This window comes from Tachysurus vachellii, chromosome 12 (genome assembly GCF_030014155.1).
Source record: "Tachysurus vachellii isolate PV-2020 chromosome 12, HZAU_Pvac_v1, whole genome shotgun sequence".
Lineage (NCBI taxonomy): Eukaryota > Metazoa > Chordata > Actinopteri > Siluriformes > Bagridae > Tachysurus > Tachysurus vachellii.
The window spans coordinates 2,874,664-2,897,156 of record NC_083471.1 but is presented as its reverse complement, the minus strand read 5'-3'; the positions used below and the strand labels follow the sequence as shown (position 1 = coordinate 2,897,156).

Below are 22,493 nucleotides of genomic sequence, written 5' to 3'. Positions count from 1 at the left end.
TTGGACATTTAATATTTATATTATTTTCTTTTGAGTTACTACTAAACACAGGGACCACTAATGGATTCTTGTTTCGTGAGTGTCACATTTCTTCCCTGCAACGTATATAAAAATAAAAACAACAAACACTTGCTTGTGTTACTTTTTGGTTGCGTCTCTGTTGCTACCTGGTGAGAGGGACGAACGTAGCTGATGTGCTGAGAGATTCATCAGCTAACTTCTCAACAGCATGTGCTTATCTAAGACAGACCGAGTGAGGAGTGATGAAGACGTTTCAGGACTCAACAGGTCGCTGAAGGAAAAATCGGAGAACATCACCGTGTGTGTTTCACCTCCGCAGAGGACATTTAGTGGAAGTGCTGCGTCTGTACAGGCACTGGCTTTACCTTTTAGTGATCTCCTACAACCCCCTGCTTACCCATTCTACACCCCCTTTTACCGTCACCTACCACCCACTTTAACTCCTCATACGCATCATACCACCCTCTTTAACCACCCCTCCCACTCCCGTTTAAGCCCTCCTACACCCCGTTCTTACCACTCTGACCAATTTATCCAACTGCCATCTGGTGGAATGTTCTAGAGCATCCAGACTTCCAGTCCAACTTGAACACAAGATTTGGACGCATCCACTACTGAGACATTTGTCAAAAGGGTTATACTGCTGAGTCAGTGAGCAGCCACACACACACACACACACACACACACACACACACACACCCCGCTACATTCTGCCCCAGAATAATCCATATATCAGTCCTGGCTTCTACCATTTTTATTGCTGTAAGTGAGTCATCTGAATCAAAAAATACACACACACACACACACACACACACACACACACCTGCTGCATCATCGTTTCCTTGTACTGTTTCTTCTGTGTGACTTTGATTGGCGGCAGCTTGGTTACCGTGGAGACAAGGAAGTTCATGAGAATGTCCTCACAGTTGGCGAGTTGGTCCACCATGGAGAGGAGACGACTGGGCAGGTAGTGAGTGTACAGGAAGTGATAGTACCTGAGAGATGGGGTGGGGGTGGGGTAGAAAAGATAAGGAAAGGAAAGGAAAAGGGTGTAAGAGAGAAAGAACACACATAATGTGGAAGAAAATAAACAAGCAAGACAAAATGTGGGAAAGAAAGAAAGAAGGAACGAACGAAAGAAAGAAAGACATGTGGCTTTGTGATACTGAAAGAATCAGATATTTTCATTTCTGTATTTTTCTGACTTGTAAAGTGCTGCATCGGTAGAGCTGTCTATCTTCTGTGTGTGTGTGTGTGTGTGTGTGTGTGTGTGTGTGGGTGTGTGTGTGTATGTGTGTGCGTAAGAGTGAAGAATTATCAGAGGGGCCTTCACTTTAAAACAAACTGCGATCGCTGTCTCACCTGCGCTATAGATCTCTGAAATCTCCCAGTGAACCTGTCAGCGCAAACATTTATATCACACACTGTCTCTGAGAGCTTGCTCTATCACACACACACACACACACACACACTGTAAATCTCACCTCAGCATTGAGAATTATCGCACAAACATCCTGTTTTTGTACCTGTGGTAAAAAGCGGCGCCCGTCAGCACCATCGAGTACTCATTGGTCCACTTGGACGTGTAGCCCCACCTCCCCTTGGTGGCGTCCCAGTAATGACTGCGTGCTGGATATCCGACTATCCGTTCCGGAAAACTGTGCCACACGATGAAGGCAAAATCCACCTGAGTGCAGAGAGACAAAAAAACAACAACTAAAATGCATTAATGATTTCTCCTGGCTGCTAGTTCTTTTTTATGCAGAGTTAGCAAGAACAAAACCATTTCCTTTTTCTCTTCACGTCTCTCCTCTAAACAAAACGTCCTCAAGCTGAGAGGCTGGAAATGAATTCATGGCTGTGTCTAATGCTCGACTTTTCCATTAGAAACAAAAAAAGTCTTGAACATTAATCACATGCCGAATAAATTCTCTAAATAAAGTCTCAGATTTCTGCAAAAAGCCGCAGAGAAAAAAATCTGTTCCACGTCATTAATAAGAAAACACGTTAAAGATGTCACTCTTAATGTTACATTATTCTCACAGCCTGATTTAGTGCATCAGAGCTTCAGAGCTCGGCGTAATAAGAAAGGAAGGAAGGAATTGTTCATATGGTAAAGTTTATATAATACATTTAGATTTATTTAGATTTATACAGGTAACAAGATGATATTGAAGCATTTCCTAAAACAATGTAATCATTTCATCGTATCGTTGCAGATTTCGTTCTATCGTCAGACAAAATTTGAAAAAAATTGATGCAAAATTTTTAAAGATGAAACAAAATCAAGTATTTTCACTTTAACAAACTGTAGTGTAAGAGAGAATACTTGTTTATTGATTTTGCGTGTGTGTTTGTGTGTGTGTCTGTGTGAGTGTGTGTGTTTGAGTGTGTGTGTGTGTGTTTAAGTGTGTGTGTGTGTTTCTGTGTGTGTTTGTGTGTGTGAGTGTGTGTTTGAGTGTGTGTGTTTGTGTGTGTTTAAGTGTGTGTGTGTGTTTGTGTGTGTTTGTGTGTGTGTGTTTGTGTGTGTGTTTGAGTGTGTGTTTGAGTGTGTGTGTGTGTTTGTGTGTGTGTTTGTGTGTGTGTTTGTGTGTGTGTGTGTTTGAGTGTGTGTGTGTGTGTGTGTTTGTGTGTGTTTAAGTGTGTGTGTGTTTGTGTGTGTGTTTGTGTGTTTGTGTGTGTTTGTGTGCGTGTGTTTGAGTGTGTGTGTGTGTTTGTGTGTGTGTCTTCTTTAAGGCAGAATTATTTTTGGCTCCTTCCTCTAAAAAAAACAAACAAAAGATTTGAGGATGTAACAGATATAGACGTGTGTAACTGTACCGCAGAGTCTCTGTTATTCGTCCTTCGTCCTTTTCTAACAGGAATCTCTGCACTGTCAGTCTTTCAGCTCAGCTGTAAACATGCAGACGGTAAACACTAAACTGCTTAATGGCTTTTCCAACCTAACTTGCGATGCATGATAAATAACCCCATCCACGTCCTCGCGCCTCTGGCCAAGAAAACAGGCCAAAAATACAGGCTCCATTTGTTTTGAACTGACAAAAGCGGCGCAGAAGTTAACAGCAAACAGAGAATTACTTCATTTATTTATTTCTTTTTGGAAAAACTGCCAGCAGAACTTCCCCAGACCTGGAGCTTTTACTTTGCTCCAAAATCAGCTCCATTTGCCATGGCCTGGCTCCCATAATCCCCCTTGGCTGTCTGGCAGGTCTGCCTCGGGTTTATCAGCATGTAGCGGCCACATCGTCATCATCATCATCACCATCATCATCACCATCATCATCATCATCATCATTTGGCAGAAAAACAATGCAAAACAACTCCAGGCTTTTGGCTTGATGTGTTTTAGATCTCTCTCTCTCTTTCTCTCTCTCACTCTCTCTCTCTCTCCTTATCTCTCCTTCTCTCTCTCTCCCCCTTCCTGTCTATCCATCTTACCATTTCCTTCTTAGACACGCATTATTGTCTTATTAAATTATACAGCCAAGAGCAATTAAAAGCAAATCCAGCAGCCCGCTGATCCTGCGCCGTGTAAATATCATGCCTGCGCTAATTGAATCTGAGGAGAGCGAATTGACATTAACAAAGTGCGTGCACAAACACAAAACACGGAGACGAGGGAGGGGGCAGCGCACTCTGCATAACAAAGACGTACACGGGAAGAAAGTAAGCTGATTAACAGAAAAATGAAATAGGAGACAAAAAGAGAGATTAGTGTGGGCTCGTTTTTGTTAGGTTGGGCTTTGTCTTATTTATTCATCTTACTTTTGTTTACACAGCTTTATAGAAAAAACAATAGCATGCAAATTTAATTCAATACAATTACCTCAAATTATATTAAAAGATACATTTGTGGTTAGAGTTAGAGGTCCGATTAACACTTAAATTAATTAAAAAAATGTGTTTGTCCTCTAATTGTGTCTGTAAGCTGTTTATTGTGTCTGTAAAATGCTTGTGTTGACTGTGTCAGTCCTGTGTTTATTGTGTCTGTAATTGTGTCTGTAATATGTTTATTGTGTTTGTAATTGTGTCTGTAATATGTTTGTTGTGTTTGTAATATGTTTATTGTGTTTGTAATTGTGTCTGTAATATGTTTATTGTGTCTGTAATATGTTTATTGTGTTTGTAATTGTGTCTGTAATATGTTTATTGTGTCTGTAATATGTTTATTGTGTCTGTGATTGTGTCTGTAATATGTTTATTGTGTCTGTAATATGTTTATTGTGTTTGTAATTGTGTCTGTAATATGTTTATTGTGTCTGTAATGTTTATTGTGTCTGTAATATGTTTATTGTGTTTGTAATTGTGTCTGTAATATGATTATTGTGTTTGTAATTGTATCTGTAATATGTTTATTGTATCTGTAATTGTGTCTGTAATATGTTTATTGTGTCTGTAATATGATTATTGTGTTTGTAATTGTGTCTGTAATATGTTTATTGTGTCTGTAATTGTGTCTGTAATATGTTCATTATGTCTGTAATTGTGTCTGTAATATGTTTATTGTGTCTGTAATTGTGTCTGTAATTGTGTCCGTAATATGTTTATTGTGTCTGTAATTGTGTCTGTAATATGTTTGTTGTGTCTGTAATATCTATACCTCATTTGTGGATAGAACTGAGTCCTCGTCCAAGCTAAGTACGGCGTCAGTCTTGATGACATCATGAGGGAAAAAACGTCTGCTCATCGTCTGAGGAAACAAAGACAGGAAAAGACATGAGTGAGAACACGTTTAAATTTCAGCAGCAATCTAAAAAATCCTCCAGTTATCACGCTTTCATTGTCACGCTAAAAACAAACCCCTCTCCACCTTATTTAGTCATTGTCTTCATTATCGAGGCATCTGTTTCCATCCTTTGTCTCAGTCATGTGAAAAATCGCACCGTGGAACCTGACAAATTGCGACGCACTTCAGAGTGTGAAGAACATTTCGAAGTCTTTGTGCAGAGCTCGGGATGTTGTCTGTGTGGAGGTCATGCATGTTTGACAGATGTACAGTTCTCTGGGTTCTCCGTGGTTCTTTCTACATCCCAAAGTGAACCCCGAACAGTCTCTGAATCCACCAAGACCCCGATGAAGAAAAACCGCTTAGTGAAGATGAATGAATACTTTTAGCATGCTATTTGGGTGTTTTATAATTGCAGTACTGTGAGTGTGCAGGAATCCAGGAGCACAATGGGCAACGAATGAGCATTGATCCAGCAGGCTGGTTATGACAGGCCAGTGTTCAATCATTTCAGTCAATATAGGCTTCAGGCAAACACTTTCCTAATTACAATATTGATGCTTAATTAGAGAGGCTGAGTCATTTAAACAGCTTCATATAAAAATTAAAGTAGATTTGTTTAACCTTAATAAATTTACTGTATGTGGACCTTATTAGATTAGCAAACAGATTGGAAAGAGATCAATCTAACTGTCTGTTTCCTGTTATTATGCTTCAGATTCATGTTCACGTCTGAGCAGAACCCGAAGCGATATTCTGAGCCCATCCGATTCCAGGTATGACAAGGTATTGTGCATGCTTTTCTGTTCACCACGAATGTAAAATGGTTAGATTACCTTCATCAAGGTGGTGTAAGCTCTACAGACATCAGACATGAAACAAGTTCCCGTAAACACTCAAGTTACAGCCGAAGAGAAAGAAATCGACCTTTCCTGACTTAGATTGTGGACACGTCAGGGCATGACAACCCTAGGCAAATTCCTTTTTCTCCACAGCTGCCTAAATGAATCCTAAATGAAAGGTCAGGATCGTAATGAGCCTGTCAAATTCCAAAAGCAAGAATAAAACATTTGAGGACCCTGGGGAACAGGAACATCAGCTAATCAGTGTTTGACCTTTTGGATCTGCTATTTTTTTTAAATACATGTAACTAAATTAAGACATGGCTGAATTTAGTGTTGGGATTGATGACAGGCATTCTGCCCTTTGCCCTTTTTCTTAGACATTTCTGCAAATTAAACTTTTTTTTATTGCCTTACTACGATACTAAATTAGAGATTTTACCACTCGATCTGTCAATTCTTTCATATACACCTCACTATTTCTGCAAATTTCAGTGTTTCATCTTCACAACTGTATTATATTCTTAGTCTCTATACTTTCTCAACATTTCCTTTTTTGTCCCTTATTTTCCTTATATGGTCAGTGTTTCCTGGGGACACTTTGTACCCACAATGTCCAGAGCGAGGACAGGACTCTAGGGTGTCATGTCCACCCTGTTAAATCTTTATTGACCCATCCCTTGATACTCTGTACTCCATCTGCCACATTTTGTCCCTCGTGCTCCTTATATGGTCATTGTTTCCTGTTCTCGCCTTTTATAGGTTCACTGCTTCCTGGAGGACATTTAAATCCTGCAAAATAATGAACAGACCCAAATGGGGACTGAATTGATGGGTCCTGTGGCTTAGATAGATAAAACATCTTGTATGCTCCTCTGATTTGTTCTTTTCTTTCCTAATATGGTCAGCATTTCTTTCAGATATTTGGTTCTCACAAATTAGTGAAATGGCCAAAGTGGAGAATGACGGCAGGACACCGTATCTGTTCAACAGTCTTTGTTGACCCGTCACAGCACCATCTGCCCAACTGTAGACCACTTGCCCTGTCTCAGTTGTCCCACCATGCTGTGTTCACTTTCTGTCCTAATTTGATCTTTGAATATATTGTCCTTATATGGTCATTGTTTCCTGAGGACATTTAGTTCCCACAAAGTAATGAAAAGTTCAAAGTGAGCACAGCGTCATCGGGCATCGTATCGCTTTGTTTTGGTCTCTTCCTGCAGACTTGTGATTGATTCTGAAATAAGGAAAGGATTAAGGGTGCCTTGTCTTTGCTTTGGTTTGCTCCTGTACTCTTTGTCCTTCTTTTTCTTTACGTGGTCATTGTTTCTTGGGAATATTTGGAACAAATAAATTCTGCACACCATCTTTTCCTTGAAGATGTTTCCTGAAGAAATTTAGATTGTTGGGCATCACATCGCCTTTGATTTAGTCTGTTTTTCTATCATTCATTTCACAATATCTGTCCTAATTTATTTCCTTATATGGTTATGAATATTGTTTCCTGAAACAGTTGCCATGGTTGCTAATTAATCTCACCTGCAGCTTGTTATCCTGCTTGCTTGACTATTTATACCCTCTTCATTTTCCTACTGGTTGCCAGATATTTTGAATTTAAGAGAACATCATAAAACCTTCTCTTCACACACACACATGAAAATAAAAAAAAAAACGTGACAAGGCACATCCCCTGAGACGATGTAATATAAAGATGCAGGTAATAGTCAGTTTATTAAAAATCTACGAACACAGTGACACACAGCAAATGGCTGGAGAACAGTGAAGCCGGAGTTCCTCCGAGGCCGACCACAGCAGCAGATCAATACATCTACTTGTTCTGTTTCAATCCAACACAAGATAGGGATCGGATTAGTGCCCCCGACTTGCTTAATGTTGGAATATCGGATTTTTATTGAGGAGAGAGAAAGCGTCTCTCCTGTGAACGTATGCTTAAGTAGATTGTAGTCTGGCGATTTTAGATGGACACACAGTGTGAAAATGTTTCTCCGTACCTTTGTGTCTTCCTCGATGATGGTCAAAGGGACGCTGATGGACGGCCATTTACTTCTGGGAGGTGAAGGTTTGTCACAGTTCCACAACACAATGATCTGGAACGGAGCATCCAAATCATCCAAAACAAGCTAATTATAAACATTAGAATGTTTGAATACGCAATAAAAATCTCACCCTGATGTTTCTCATCTTACTATAATAACACAAACCAGAGTGGTTTATTCCTTTCATACTTTCTCATTGAGTTAGCTCCTGTTCTCACTTATGTTATAATAACATATGTTGTTCCCTCACTGGACTTGTTTTTACTTTCTTTTAAAAATCATCATCTTTGCTTGAAGATATAACCATCACCGAATCTTTCATCCTGCATGATGTTCGGAAATTTCCTAAAATGTTTACGGATTCTAGAAGTTTCTCGCTTTCAACTTACTGTAATTAGGTGTAGACACGCCCCCTTTTTAACAACCAATCAAAAAACAAGCTTGGTCATGTGACTTGTTTGAAAACATGCACACAAAGGAATAATTGACACTGGAAAATCCTTCCATGAATGTTCCATAAAGCAAAGACGTTCCACAGAAAACTGCACCAGGCCATTATAAATAAAACTACTCAACACCTTCTGACCAATCAGAATCCAGTATGTGCTTAGATCACTCAATTAGTGAAGGATCACACACACACACACATACACACACACACACACACACACACACACACACACACACACACACACACACTCACCTGAACACAGAACTTGGACTTGGCAACAGCGATGATGAGTTTGAAGATGGGTTGCTGAGGAGACTGAAGAGGAGCTACTGCCTGAATAACAGCTGTGAACTCCTGCTGTGGAGTCTTACCTGAACACGTATACACACACACACACACACACACACACACACATGTACATGCACACACATGCACAAATTATTTCCACACTATATTATTAGTGTAACCCTAACTCGAGTCAAACAGAAACATACATTCATACACACACACACAGAGTCAGATACATACATTCACATCCACACACACACACACACACACACACACACACACACACAGTCAACCATAGACACACACACAATACACACACAGCACACACACACAAACACAGTCAACAGAGACATACACTCATATACACATACACACACACACAGAGTCAGATACATACATCCACATACACTCACACACACACACAGTCAACCATAGACGCACACACAATACACACACACAACCCACATACACAAACACAGTCAACAGTGACATACAGTACACTCATACACACACATACACTCACACACACACACACAACACACACAGAGTCAGATACATACATTCACATACACATACACACAGTCAACCATAGACACACACACAACACACACAGAGTCAGATACATACATTCACATACACACACACACACACACACACAGTCAACCATAGACACACACACACAATACACACACAACACACACACAAACACAGTCAACAGTGACACACACACACACACACACTCATCCACATCCATTCAATGTTATAAAAACACACAATGAATAAAACCCAACCTGAGTACACTGTTTTTTTAATTTCCTTTGTCCCCACAGTTCTGTGCCTGTGGTGTATTCCAGTCGTTATGGGGACACACAGGTCCCATTAAACCGACACACTCCAGCTGTGTACCACTTTCCCTGTTTCTGGCTCCCATGTGAGCAATTTGATCAAAACCATCAAGACGCTGACAGAATAAAATAGTGTTCAGGTAAAAGTTTAGTTCCCAGAGGCACAAACTATATCGTGTTCCTGCCATCATCTTATTATTTTCAGTGAGTTTTTAAAGCTACAATGTTGAAAGTTCTACAGTTTTAAATTTTGATGGCGACAACGACACAGAAGGTTTATGCGTCCTTCTCCGGCTTATGATGTCCATCTTTTTCTAAGATTTAGAAAAATCCCCTGCACGTGTCGCATATCGAAGAGTGTGTAAGAAGTGTGTGTGCGCTACGGTGTAAATTCTGACAGATTTACGAGGGCGGAGCTTCAGCGGTTCCTGCAGCGTCATCGGAATTATGGAAAGTGAGACTAACAGTGTCACTGCCACTGAAAAAACACATCATATATCAGAGTGGTGCTACAGATTTACAGCTCAGAGATGGAGTACATAGACAGCTTGAAGACCCACACACACACACACACACACACACACAAATGTATAAAAATCAGCATGTGACTTGCTATCGAGTTACATGTAAACTTAAGAATGTGTAATGTGGTTATGGAGGAAAGATATGCCTTATGCCTTTATTTCACTTACACACACACACACACACACACACACACACACACACACTCTCTGAGACAGCTTGGCATCTGTCTGAGTTATGGTTTCATTTTTGCTGCGACAGACTTTTACAGCTCAGCGCTGAAGATGCTCAGGAGAGACAGGTCTATGGCATTCTCTTTCTCTTGTCCTTCTCTCTCTCTCTCTCTCTCTCACACACACACACACACACACACACCAAGGCAGTTACCTGACACGCACCCTGATGAAAATCAATGACACAAACACAGCAATTCGTGTCAACATACACAGAGATAAACACACACACACACACACACACACACACACACACACACACACACACACACACACACACACAGACACTCACCCAGGATTCTGTAGTAAAAGGGGAAGAGGGTGGGGTACGAGGAGAACCGAGGAAGTGTGTACAGTCCACCGGGGAGAGAGTTCCACATCAGCATGCTTCTCGAGGTGTAGGTGTATATCCTGTCCTGGATAATCTGTTAAACACACACACACACACACACACACACACACACAAATACAACACTCTGTTTCTCAGAAAATAACCAGGCACTTTGATTAGTTTCCTCTTACACCATGTCCCGTTGTGTTTTCTTCCTTTTTATGGCACAACAATTTAACAACTTTTATTAATTCATTAAAATTGTAAAATTATTGAATTTATTAAAATGTATTAAAAATTATGACACATTGTAATTTTTATCTGTTTACAGCATACAGGAAGCAACTCAGTCCCCTCCTTGGCATCAAGCTCCGCCCCCTGATGAAGACTCCATTCTAGCGAATGAAATTCAAAAGTTCGACTCACTCTATAAGACGCCATGATTCCCGCAGGGACCTCAATAAATACCCACCTTAATTAGCAGAAAACTCGCCTCGCTATAGCGCTAATTATTCACACTCCTCTAATCAGCACAGCAAGGCATATGTGTGGTCTCACAAGGAGAGACTTGTGTAACTATATGAAAATAAGACATATGATGCATCACTCACACACACACACACACACACACACACACACACACTCCAGTGTCAGTGGTTTGTTCCAGTCAGAAAGTTTCACACACCTCTTGTTTTTCTCTCAAACAGCCATACAGTATTAACACGACCATGAACTACATTACCCATCAACCCCTACACGTCACACGTCCCTGATTGAAACCTCAACCCTCTTTTATGTTTACCCTTTATTTAGATCTCCTACTTCAGTCCTTCAGGGTTGTTTGTTTTATTGTTAAACTTCATTGTTGATGCTTCTTGATTTTCACACTTTTTTTTTTACTCGTTTTGTTCTTCCATTTGTTGACAGGACGATGTTTACAGCTACAACACGAGTCTCTACAGGAACGAACTTATTTTGTAGATCACATCATTACACTATTCATTGTAATTATAATTGCATATGTGTGTGTGTTAAAATGATCTCATATTAACAAGTTTAAAGAACTCACAGTTTCGGATGCGCAAGGTATTGAGCAGTTGTACCTATTTTAGTACATTTATTAAGGTGAAATCGAGTACAAAGTATTTGTGTGTGTGTGTGCGTTTGTGTGTGTGAGATCAGGTTGGCAAAATAGTTGCTCTCTCATTCCGTGTTCCTCCATCTGCTCTGGCACGTCTCTGTCTCCTGTGAGTCTGGAGAACTGCTGTGTCAAGCTGTAGCAGCCAATTAGGATCAACTACAGGGTCTAATTAAGTGTCCCAGCATTCGCATCTCTGGGGCAGCCCACTGACCCGTGTGTGTGTGTGAGAGAGAGCGAGAAAGTGTGTGGGAGGTTGTTATATCTTGAAAAACTCCAAATGTCCCCACAAGGTAGGAATTTCAGGCAATATTGACATTGTGGGGACATTTCCTTGGTCCCCCTGAGGCAAATCACTTTGTTACAAGAAATGCTACTTTTATTTAAAAACAGAAAGACAACAAAAACTTCGGTTTGGTTTCTGATGTTAAGGTTAGGTTTAGGTGTAAGATTGGATTAGCTGCATTAATATTTACATCAATCTGAGGTCCTCGTGATGATAGTATGACAAACATCAGTGTGTCACTGAAAGGTCCACTAATGACAGGTCTGTAACTGTGTCCTGCTTACGTCAACAATTATAAACACAAATAACTTTTCAGACTAACAGTAACAAGGTTGTGTTAAGAGAATGAGATGAGTTCGGAGCTGAAAAGACGACACCGTGGGAAGTCTGTTGGACGAGGTGACTTTGAGGTAAGGACACGTTTCTGTACATTAGTTTGCTTGTGTTCCATCATCGTGACTAGAGTATTACTTGCTTTGTAACCTCTCAAGACTGGATAAATCAGACAATAACACTGGATAAATCGACTACTTATAACGAGACCATGTCATGTTATGCATTCTAAGATTGCTGACTTCAACCTATAGGGAGAGCGGTTGAGATATGTTGAAAATTTGCTAGCATAAACACACACACGCAGACGCACACACACACACATGCCTTGGGTTCTTATGGATGCCTCATTTACCTTGGCGTCAATGCACAAGTCCCTCCCCTTCTTTAGAGCATCTGCCACACACACACACACTCACACAAAGACAAAAACAAACACAAACCACACACACATGACTACGAACAAGGGGCTAAATTAGTCTCAGCAGGATTTCTTTATGCACCTGGTGACATTTATGCTGGTGAAAAAATAAAACCCCAGCTTTTTGCTTTAATCCCAGCACACACACAAGACCTGAGCACTTTCTTTTTCTTCCTCTCTCTCTCTCTCTCTCTCTCTCTCTCTCTCTATATATATATATATATATATATATATATCTTTCTCTCTCTCTCTCTCTCTGTCTCTCTCTCTCTCTGTCTTTTGCTCTCTTTCACAGTGGGAACATCTTTCCCTTGCAAATTTATCGTTTTGTTCTGCTCTTCACACGTCTTTTATTTTTTTCATCCTCTGTTCTCTCTCCCCACCCTTCCTCTTGTCTTTTTTCTTCCTCTGCCTCTCTGGCTGTATTAGTGGACTGACAGATGTGGAATTTCACGCTGACGTTTCATGCGCTTCACATCCAGAGAGGTGTTAAATGACAAGAAACAAGGTGGCTGGAAAGCTGGACTCATTTGTTCTGCGTTAAAGTGTCTAACAGCAAATTAACGCTAATGAGAATCATTAGCGATTATCTGGGAACGCTGGAAACTCTGCCGGAAAAATCAGGTGGCAAAGACACAATTTATAATTTATAACTGAAACAAAAAGGTGTGGTGATGTGAAGACGTCCTTGATGCTTTTGATTTTATCGTGTTTTCTTCCTCGTTGTGGTTCTTCAGACAATTCACTCAAAAATGTGATTCGACTGTGAAAGAACCTGCAGGGAGTCAAATTCAAGAGAATCGAACATGCCGTGTGTTTAGACATTTTTTTAGATGTGATATGACTTGTTTTACTCAGCCAAATGATAGAGCTGTAGTACTATAGAAGATTTGCCCCAAAAGAAAAAAAAAAAACCTGAATGTGAAGAACAAAATATTTTTAAATGAGCTGTTTAGATGAGCATTGTATTATTTGTTTATATTCAGCTGCCTGCTGCCTTTTGGTTTAATTGATTCAATTAAATGATTCAATTATATTCAGGATTTGTAATTAAATTACACTTATACATCTAAATGTCCAACCTACACCATTTAATCTGTACAGAAAGGCACAAATTACACAATTTCTCACAATGTGTCACCACAGGGTTCGGTCCTGGGACTTCTCGTGTTTATTACCTACAATATTTTTTACGATATTTACTGTGATATAAATGTAAAGCTTAAATCTTTAATAGGATTAGATGTGAAATTTCGGTTTATTTGTAATTAGGGGCAAGTCGTGGCCTAATCGGGGCAAATCGTGGCCTAATGGTTAGAGAGTCTGACTCGTAATCCTAAGGTTGTGGGTTCGAGTCTCGGGCTGGCAATACCACGACTGAGGTGCCCTTGAGCAAGGCACCGAACCCACCAACTGCTCCCCGAGCGCCGCAGCATAAATGGTTGCCCACTTCTATGTTGTGTGTGTTCACTGCTGTGTGTGTGTGTGTACTTTGGGTGGGTTAAATGCAGAGAACGAATTTTAATTCATGCAAGCCAAATTGTTTGAAATTTTTAAACGTAAAGCAAGGACTGCGAATGTCCCATAGTCCTTCACCACAATTCCAGATGGAAATGAAGAGAATCCATCTAGAGATTTTAGGTTTCCATCTCTTTGGAAATTATAATGTTTATTTTTATTTCTGTGTAGATTGACCTTTTCTCATTTACCCCAAATCTTATTATACTTTATTCTGACCACCGAATGAACTCGTGTGTGTGTGTGTGTGTGTGTGTGTGTGTGTGTGTGTGTGTGTGTGTGTGAGTAAGAAAGTGATGTTCCAACCTGAGTCATCCACACAGATCGAGTGTGTTTAACTTTGTGGCAGGTGTGAAATGTCGTAGACAAAACAACAGCGTTGCTTAGACGCAACACTGTGGTGAAACCTGAGCGTTTATGTGTGAAAGGGTGTGTCAAACAAATTACCACCACGTCGATCTGCTCCCGTTTTTTTAATCCGACACGTCATTTTTTAATTACTTAAATTTCCTCCTGCTGTAAACTCACCTCTAATGTGGTTAAGACAATTTTATCCACGGAGGAGAAGTAGGAGTCCCACAGGAACTGCGTCTGCTGTCTCAGAGCCAAGATTCGTTCTGCATCGACAGACCTGGTGATGGAGGGAATCTGAGATGGAGACGGAAAAAGGGAAAGAAAGAGAAACAGAATGAGAGAGTGAGACTGACTCTGAGAGTTATCAGAGTCTAAAACTACAGCACATTTTATTTTAACACTAGTGCTTAGTCTCAAGAAACTAGGTGTGTCAGTGCATGCATTTGTTTGCAAGAGACGAACTCATAGACAGGGAGAAAAATGAAATGGATAAAGTGCAAAACACATTCTAAAGCTTTTTGGCGCATTTAGTGATGAAAATTTACATACAAGATCATTTCAATTACAGTCAAAGATTTATTCATATTGAGTGATTCCTGATATAGCATTTGAAACCTTACTAGTGCACTTGATTCTTTTTTTTTTTTTTTTTACAGTACTTGATTCTTGCAAAAGCATTTGTTTCATGCTATGTTATGTGATTCTTGCTACATCATTTGATTCCTTCTTAGAGCACCTGATTCCTGATATGACATTTGATTCCTTCTTAGAGCACCTGATTCCTGATATGGCATTTGATTCCTTCTTAGAGCACCTGATTCCTGATATGGCATTTGATTCCTTCTTAGAGCACCTGATTCCTGATATGGCATTTGATTCCTTCTTAGAGCACCTGATTCCTGATATGGCATTTGATTCCTTCTTAGAGCACCTGATTCCTGATATGGCATTTGATTCCTTCTTAGAGCACCTGATTCCTGATATGGCATTTGATTCCTTCTTAGAGCACCTGATTCCTGATATGGCATTTGATTCCTTCTTAGAGCAAATGATTCTTGTTACAGTAATAAATTCCTGCTATGGCAATTGATTCCTGTAACAGGACTTCATTCCTTTATATTGCCAATGATGCTAATACATCTGCGGTGGCAAAACGCCAGTCACCTTTTGATGACGTTATAAACTGCAGAAGTAATTGAAACCAACGATGGCTCGGGTTATGTGTGAACATTCTTACTAGTCGCTAAGATTCACCCTTTTCATTTAGCTCAGGTTATTAATGCTTGTTTAAAGGAATACGGCACATAGGTTACTTTAGGTGTAATTAATTGGTAGTTCCGCACCCACATTGAATATTTTATAAAGAACGTGTGTGTGTGTGTGTGTGGCCCTGAGCTTAGGGTCATTAATAATGGCAATTCGTGTCTCCAGATATAAAATCCCCACAGTCTGGTTTCTTGACTTTACTGACATTTTGTCCGTGATATTTCAGCATCGCAGCGATCGGCACATTAATGGCTTTGCTCGGAAAGGGCAGGTAGGTAGGAGTCATTAATAACCCTAGTAATTAACGAACATAAATACCATATCACATCTTATAGCATGTCTTTAATGAACACCGGTGACAATTTACTACTCATGGTTGAAGAATCAATTTGGAACTTTATTATCCAGGCTCGATAGCACGCTCTCATTTTAAAGGTCCACCATGATGAGGAGACGAACAACTCGCTGCTGTCACTCATAATTAACATTTACGTTTATTCCTTTAGTGATGGTTTTTATATTTGAAGTGATTCCACACCACACATCACCACACGTCTAACCTTAAACACTGAGCTACTACTGCCATGCTAGTTACACAAATCACCACGGGAAGTATGCTAGCTAGCAGGCGTATTAGGTTGCCATACTGTTTATTGTCAAAATCAACAAAATCCAAGTAGGTAGTTGAAATATCTGAGATTTACACGTGCACCAAGCAACATTAGAAATTTAGCAAAGCAAAATCCTTCCGCTAACAAAAAAAAAAGAGAAGAGCCCACAGCTTTCACAACCATTTAAAATGAGTAAAAATATCACACGCACACAAACACACACACACACACACACATACACACTTCAGTATGGTGTGAAACTGTCCTTCACTAACGCTCTTTACGCTTCAGACTTGCTCAAGGATGTCTGCCTCCAGGCTGATGTCCACCCTCAGGCTACCTCCAGACACAAACTAGAACAAACTTCCCTGAATACTGATCACATCCTTGCAAAAAGTTGAACCTTGAGGGTTACTTGAGTGTTTAGGGGAAAACCCAGCTTTGGTACCTGAAGAAGTAATCTCTCGTCTCCTATGATAGCGGCTTTGCTCCAGTCGATGACCTCAGAGAAAGGCAGCTCCCATCCGTTACTCAGTAATACAGGGATACATGCCGCCTGAGGAGAACACACACACACACACACACACACACACACACACGCGCACACACGCACACACGCACACACGCACACACGCACACACGCACACACACATGCACGCATGCATGCACACACACACACGCGTGCGCACACACACGCACACACACACACACGCACACACACACGCACACACACACGCACACACACACGCACACACACACACACACACGCACGCACACACACACACGCACGCACGCACGCACGCACGCATGCACGCACACACACACAGGCACACACACACACACAGGCACACACACACGCACACACACACACGCACACACACGCACGCACGCATGCATGCACACACACACACACGCACGCGCACACACACGCATACACACACACACACACACACAATGTTTTATTTCAGTGTTACTGAATTCTTAATTCAGTCTTAATTGATTCCTTTGATTCCTTCAGTTCCAGGTCAATGTTGTCTTTTCTATAGTAACCCTTGGTCCAATGGGACTTGTACAGTGTATGGAAACAAATGATTGAAATAAATGTTCATTTAGAGTTGAGGTTTTCTGTAAGGAGACATGAGGCTGCCGTGTAAGTATAAATCTTGTGTTTTTAAGAAACCAATAAATAATTACTGCTCAGCGAATTCTGTTTGAACACGACTAAAAGCTCAGAAGAAAGAAAAAAGTCCATGACTGATGCTCTCTAGGGAAAAATAAAGTAAAATTTCAACTATAAAAGTTTCCATTCAAATCATTTTGCAGATTTTTTTGTTAATTTAGTGAAATTTCTAAAAAAATCTCCAGTGATAGAAGATGACGTAATCAACCAATTTAAAAGAAGTGTAGACTTCACCTTATATTTATTTAACATAATGTATAAAATAAAAGATGTAAAATTGTTATTTATTTACTTATGATTTAGTTTTTCTTGTTAAAAGCAATTACAACATTATTATTAAATACTTTTCTTTCATTTGTTTATTCTTTAAATATTTCTTCTAATTTTTCTAACATTTATTTGTTTCCTTTCCGGTTTTCTCCTTCATGACTCTAACTATAATTTCTTGCGGAAATCCCCCCACCCCATCCCCACTCCACCTTCCCCTCCATCCTGTAGTATTATGCAGTAATACAATGTAATACAATAGATTAGTCATGTTCTATTATAGCTCTCAGAGTCGCTAATGTCCGTGAGGTTTCCTAAGACGGAAACCTGTCGCAGTCTAAAAGCTTTTTGATGTCACTTTCTCTGGTGCTGAAAGCCACTGATTCATACATGAAAGAAGGAAAAAGATAAAAAAAAACAAAAAACAAAACACGACTTGCCTTTTTGTCCTCTTTATCCTCTTTGAGGAGGAAGATCTCATTTGTGATGTGTTAGCTTTGCTTTTTTTCCCCCAGCCATTACGACACTAATGTGCGGGTAACGATCTGTGTTATTATTGGTTGAGGTTAGAGCTGTGGGTGGGGCTAGATGTATGCACTGATCTCATATAGATAAAATTTATATAATTTATGTATAATTAAAATCTATGACGAATTCTGCAAAGATTTTTCCTTGATATTGTAAATATGCAGTTTGACATGTAAAAAAAAATCAGATCATAATTTATACACCGCAGTTCGTTTCTCAATTCTGATTGGTCAATAATCAGTTGGTCAATAAAAGCATAGTAAAAGTGCAGACTGTGTGTTTGATGTACAGAACCATTTCTATTGTAGGATTTACTGCACGATAGAAAGAAGGATTATGGAGTGAATAATGATTACAGCAGTAAATAATCAGCTGTGTGCTATTAACAGTCACTATTTTATAACTGCACAACCCCAAGTGTTTAATTCCTTGCTTCACAAATAATCTGGCAACCCGGTGTACAGTACAATAGAGCTTGTTTTATATAACTTGTGTTTTTTAAAATAAATATCTGCAGCTCGGATTTGCTGAAACAGCGGGATGGACGCCTGAGGGTGAGAGCTTTACTGACAGAGGGCACTGGGATTGCTGTGTGTGTGTGTGTGTGTGTGTGTTTCTGTTAAAATAGTATTTTTGTGCATTGTGGAATGCAGAAGTTGCACTTTCTCAAGCTACAGTCATAACACTCACTCACTCTCACTCATTTTCTACCGCTTATCCGAACTACCTCGGGTCACGGGGAGCCTGTGCCTATCTCAGGCGTCATCGGGCATCAAGGCAGGATACACCATGGACGGAGTGCCAACCCATCGCAGGGCACACACACACTCTCATTCACTCACGCAATCACACACTACGGACAATTTTCCAGAGATGCCAATCAACCTACCATGCATGTCTTTGGACTGGGGGAGGAAACCGGAGTACCCGGAGGAAACCCCCGAGGCACAGGGAGAACATGCAAACTCCACACACACAAGGCGGAGGCGGGAATCGAACCCCCAACCCTGGAGGTGTGAGGTGAACGTGCTAACCACTAAGCCACCGTGCCCACAGTCATAACAATGATTATAATTATTATTATAAAGCTGCTTGTGCTTTTAACTGCCCCACAGTCAGCTTTATCTGCCTGCTTCTTTAGCTCCAAAGTAGAAATCTATACACAAATCCTTTCTTTTTTAAACTGAAAAGAATTTACTATAGTGTTAGAAATGTTTTTAACAGTGAACAGATGCTTAACAACGTATTCCAGATAAAACGTAATAAGCATGTAATAAAAACGTTATTACACAGTAATTCATGAGCTTATTACATGTAATAAGAGAATTTGATTAAAATACGGATTGTATGATGGGCACTAAACTCAAACAACTCTTTTAATGTGATTGTGTGTAAATCAAATCATCAGTTAAAGCTACATATGCTAAAAAGAATCTCCGTTACCTCGTGCAAATGTTTAGAAATTTTCATTTAACTCTACTGTGTAGTTCAGATGTATAGAGTTAGAGAGAAATACAATACATTCTTTTTAGAGGATTACAAGGCTAAATCTGTCTTTTTGCCGAAACCCTTATGTTACAGCTTTAACTCTGACTATTACAAAGCAGGGCACGATGGCTTAGTGGTTAGCACGTTCGCCTCACACCTCCAGGGTTGGGGGTTCGATTCCCGCCTCCACCTTGTGTGTGTGGAGTTTGCATGTTCTCACCGTGCCTCGGGGGTTTCCTCCGGGTACTCCGGTTTCCTCCCCCGGTCCAAAGACATGCATGGTAGGTTGATTGGCATCTCTGGAAAATTGTCCGTAGTGTGTGATTGCGTGAGTGAATGAGAGTGTGTGTGTGCTCTGTGATGGGTTGGCACTCCGTCCAGGGTGTATCCTGCCTTGATGCCCGATGACGCCTGAGATAGGCACAGGCTCCCCGTGACCTGAGGTAGTTCGGATAAGCGGTAGAAAATGAGTGAGTGAGTGTTACAAAGCACTGACACTGGAGACTCCTTCCATACATGTTACTCATAGAAAGAAAGAAGATGACCAGCTGTGTATTCTGAAGTCTCTGTGGACGAGCTGAAACATAAACACAATAGTAAAGTTATCTGGACCTCTGATTTGTGCTATAGCGGAATTTTCCCTCAGAGCTGCATCAACACCTTCAGACCAATCAGAACCCGAGAATTCATCGACGCTGAGGTATAGGTAATGTATACGAGGAAAACCTGATTTTGTATTATAGCTGTGACTATTTCTCTTCATTACTTCATGCACCGAGTTAAGCGTAACTTAATTTCTTCTAAACTATTTCTGTTGGAGCCGAGCTCCAAGCTGCTAACAAATAGATGTACTGTTTGTGTAGGATCTGCAAAATGCTGAAAATTCTAGATGAAAAAGAAAAAGCAGGATTACATTAAAGAGAAAAAGACAGAGAGAAGGAGAGGGAGAGAGAGAGAGAGAGAGAGAGAGAGAATATATATAATACTTTTCTCATTACAGAATAGGAAACTTTCTTAGCTGAAAGAAGACAGGATGTCAATACCAATAACCCAAACATCAGCATTCTCTAACAACAAGACGCCAACCTGCCAGGCCAATACCAGTTGCCATAGAAACCTTTCTCATGGTTTATGGGTGTGTGGTGGGAGTCTGGGACCTTCGGGGTATTTTTTTTATCAAAGGTGACGTCGAGACACGTACCTGCAGGGCTTCGAGAAAACGGAAAGACCCGAGTCGCCGGCCACGAGGCACCAAGCAGAAAGTTGAGTTGTGTAGCAGCTCCTGGTAATCAAATCTGTAAGGACACACACACACACACACACACATACACACACACACACACACATATGTCAGAAGAGATCAGAGACAGCTTACAGAAGAAGAAGGAGGGAAAAAATAATCAACACTAACACACAAAGTCACACAAACACCAACAGTTTTGCCTCTGGATAATATGGCAATAAAGATTAAGCAAAGTTGTAAGAAATTGAGAAACTCTCAGTGACACGCTGCCAGCTCTCTATACCGCTTCATTTCTGAGCGAACTTGTGACAATATTCTGGGTCGCTTTTGCATCATTTGGCCTTCAAATGTTATTGTTAGTGTTTATTGGCTATGTACTGTGCTCATTTACCCACAACTGCACACGTAACAATGCTAAGATACCAACGACGATATGATACGATAAGATACGATATGACATAGCTGTAGTTCTGCTATTGACAGAATTCATGACTGAGCCTCGAGCTGGATGCAAATCACGATAAGTACCCTGAGAATATCAAGAGGAGGATCTACGGCATCTTCCTACAATACAAGAAACCTGATGAAAGCTTTTCATGATGTATTATAGAAAGAACGAGCCTTTCATTTAGGCGAGCACTGCATGAACACATAGACACGTGTTACTGCAATTCATCACATCCTGCTAAAAGTCTACTGCTTTTTTTTGTATTAAATATACTGTTTAAATGTAAATACAAGGAATTTATTAGATTGTTCATTATTATTATTATTATTATTATTATTATTATTATTATTATTATTATTATTATTATTATTATTATGATTATTATTATTCATTCATTCATTCATTCATTTTCTACTGCTTATCCGAACTACCTCGGGTCACGGTGAGCCTGTGTGTCTCAGGCGTCATTGGGCATCAAGGCAGGATACACCCTGGACGGAGTGCCAACCCATCGCAGAGCACTATTATTATTATTATTATTATTTGTTCACAAGTCACATCCTTACTTCTAAATATATTTAATCATCTTCGTGTTTATTTCTTCATATATTTCTTTTCAGATTCTGTAAAACGTCAGGCATACGCCATCTGGAAGATTGCTATAGAAACCATAATATTCATTCACTCACTCATTTTCTACCGCTTATCCGAACTACCTCGGGTCACGGGGAGCCTGTGCCTATCTCAGGCGTCATTGGGCATCAAGGCAGGATACACCCTGGATGGAGTGCCAACCCATTGCAGGGCACACACACACACTCTCATTCACTCACGCAATCACACACTATGGACAATTTTCCAGAGATGCCAATCAACCTACAGTACCATGCATGTCTTTGGACTGGGGGAGGAAACCGGAGTACCCAGAGGAAACCCCCGAGGCACGGGGAGAACATGCAAACTCCACACACACAAGGCGGAGGCGGGAATCGAACCCCAACCCTGGAGGTGTTGAGGCGAACGTGCTAACCACTAAGCCACCGTGCCCAAACCATAATATATTGCGTTCATATAAAAGAACCATATAATTACAGCT

The 22,493-nt window shown here is 40.3% G+C and overlaps 1 protein-coding gene across 1 annotated transcript in view; it reads right to left on the bottom strand.

Annotated features, from left to right (window-relative positions):
* The window catches only part of LOC132854431 (exostosin-1), a 151,742-nt gene that overhangs the window by 1,177 nt on the left and 128,072 nt on the right, over positions 1-22,493 (bottom strand). Inside the window, exons 3-11 of the mRNA XM_060882829.1 lie at positions 20,908-21,001; positions 16,692-16,799; positions 14,541-14,660; positions 10,278-10,410; positions 8,350-8,468; positions 7,602-7,697; positions 4,622-4,711; positions 1,548-1,708; positions 845-1,016 (exon numbers count right to left, since the gene is read on the bottom strand). Coding sequence (XP_060738812.1) covers positions 845-1,016; positions 1,548-1,708; positions 4,622-4,711; positions 7,602-7,697; positions 8,350-8,468; positions 10,278-10,410; positions 14,541-14,660; positions 16,692-16,799; positions 20,908-21,001 — 1,093 coding nt within the window. The remainder of the gene's footprint in view (positions 1-844; positions 1,017-1,547; positions 1,709-4,621; positions 4,712-7,601; positions 7,698-8,349; positions 8,469-10,277; positions 10,411-14,540; positions 14,661-16,691; positions 16,800-20,907; positions 21,002-22,493) is intronic.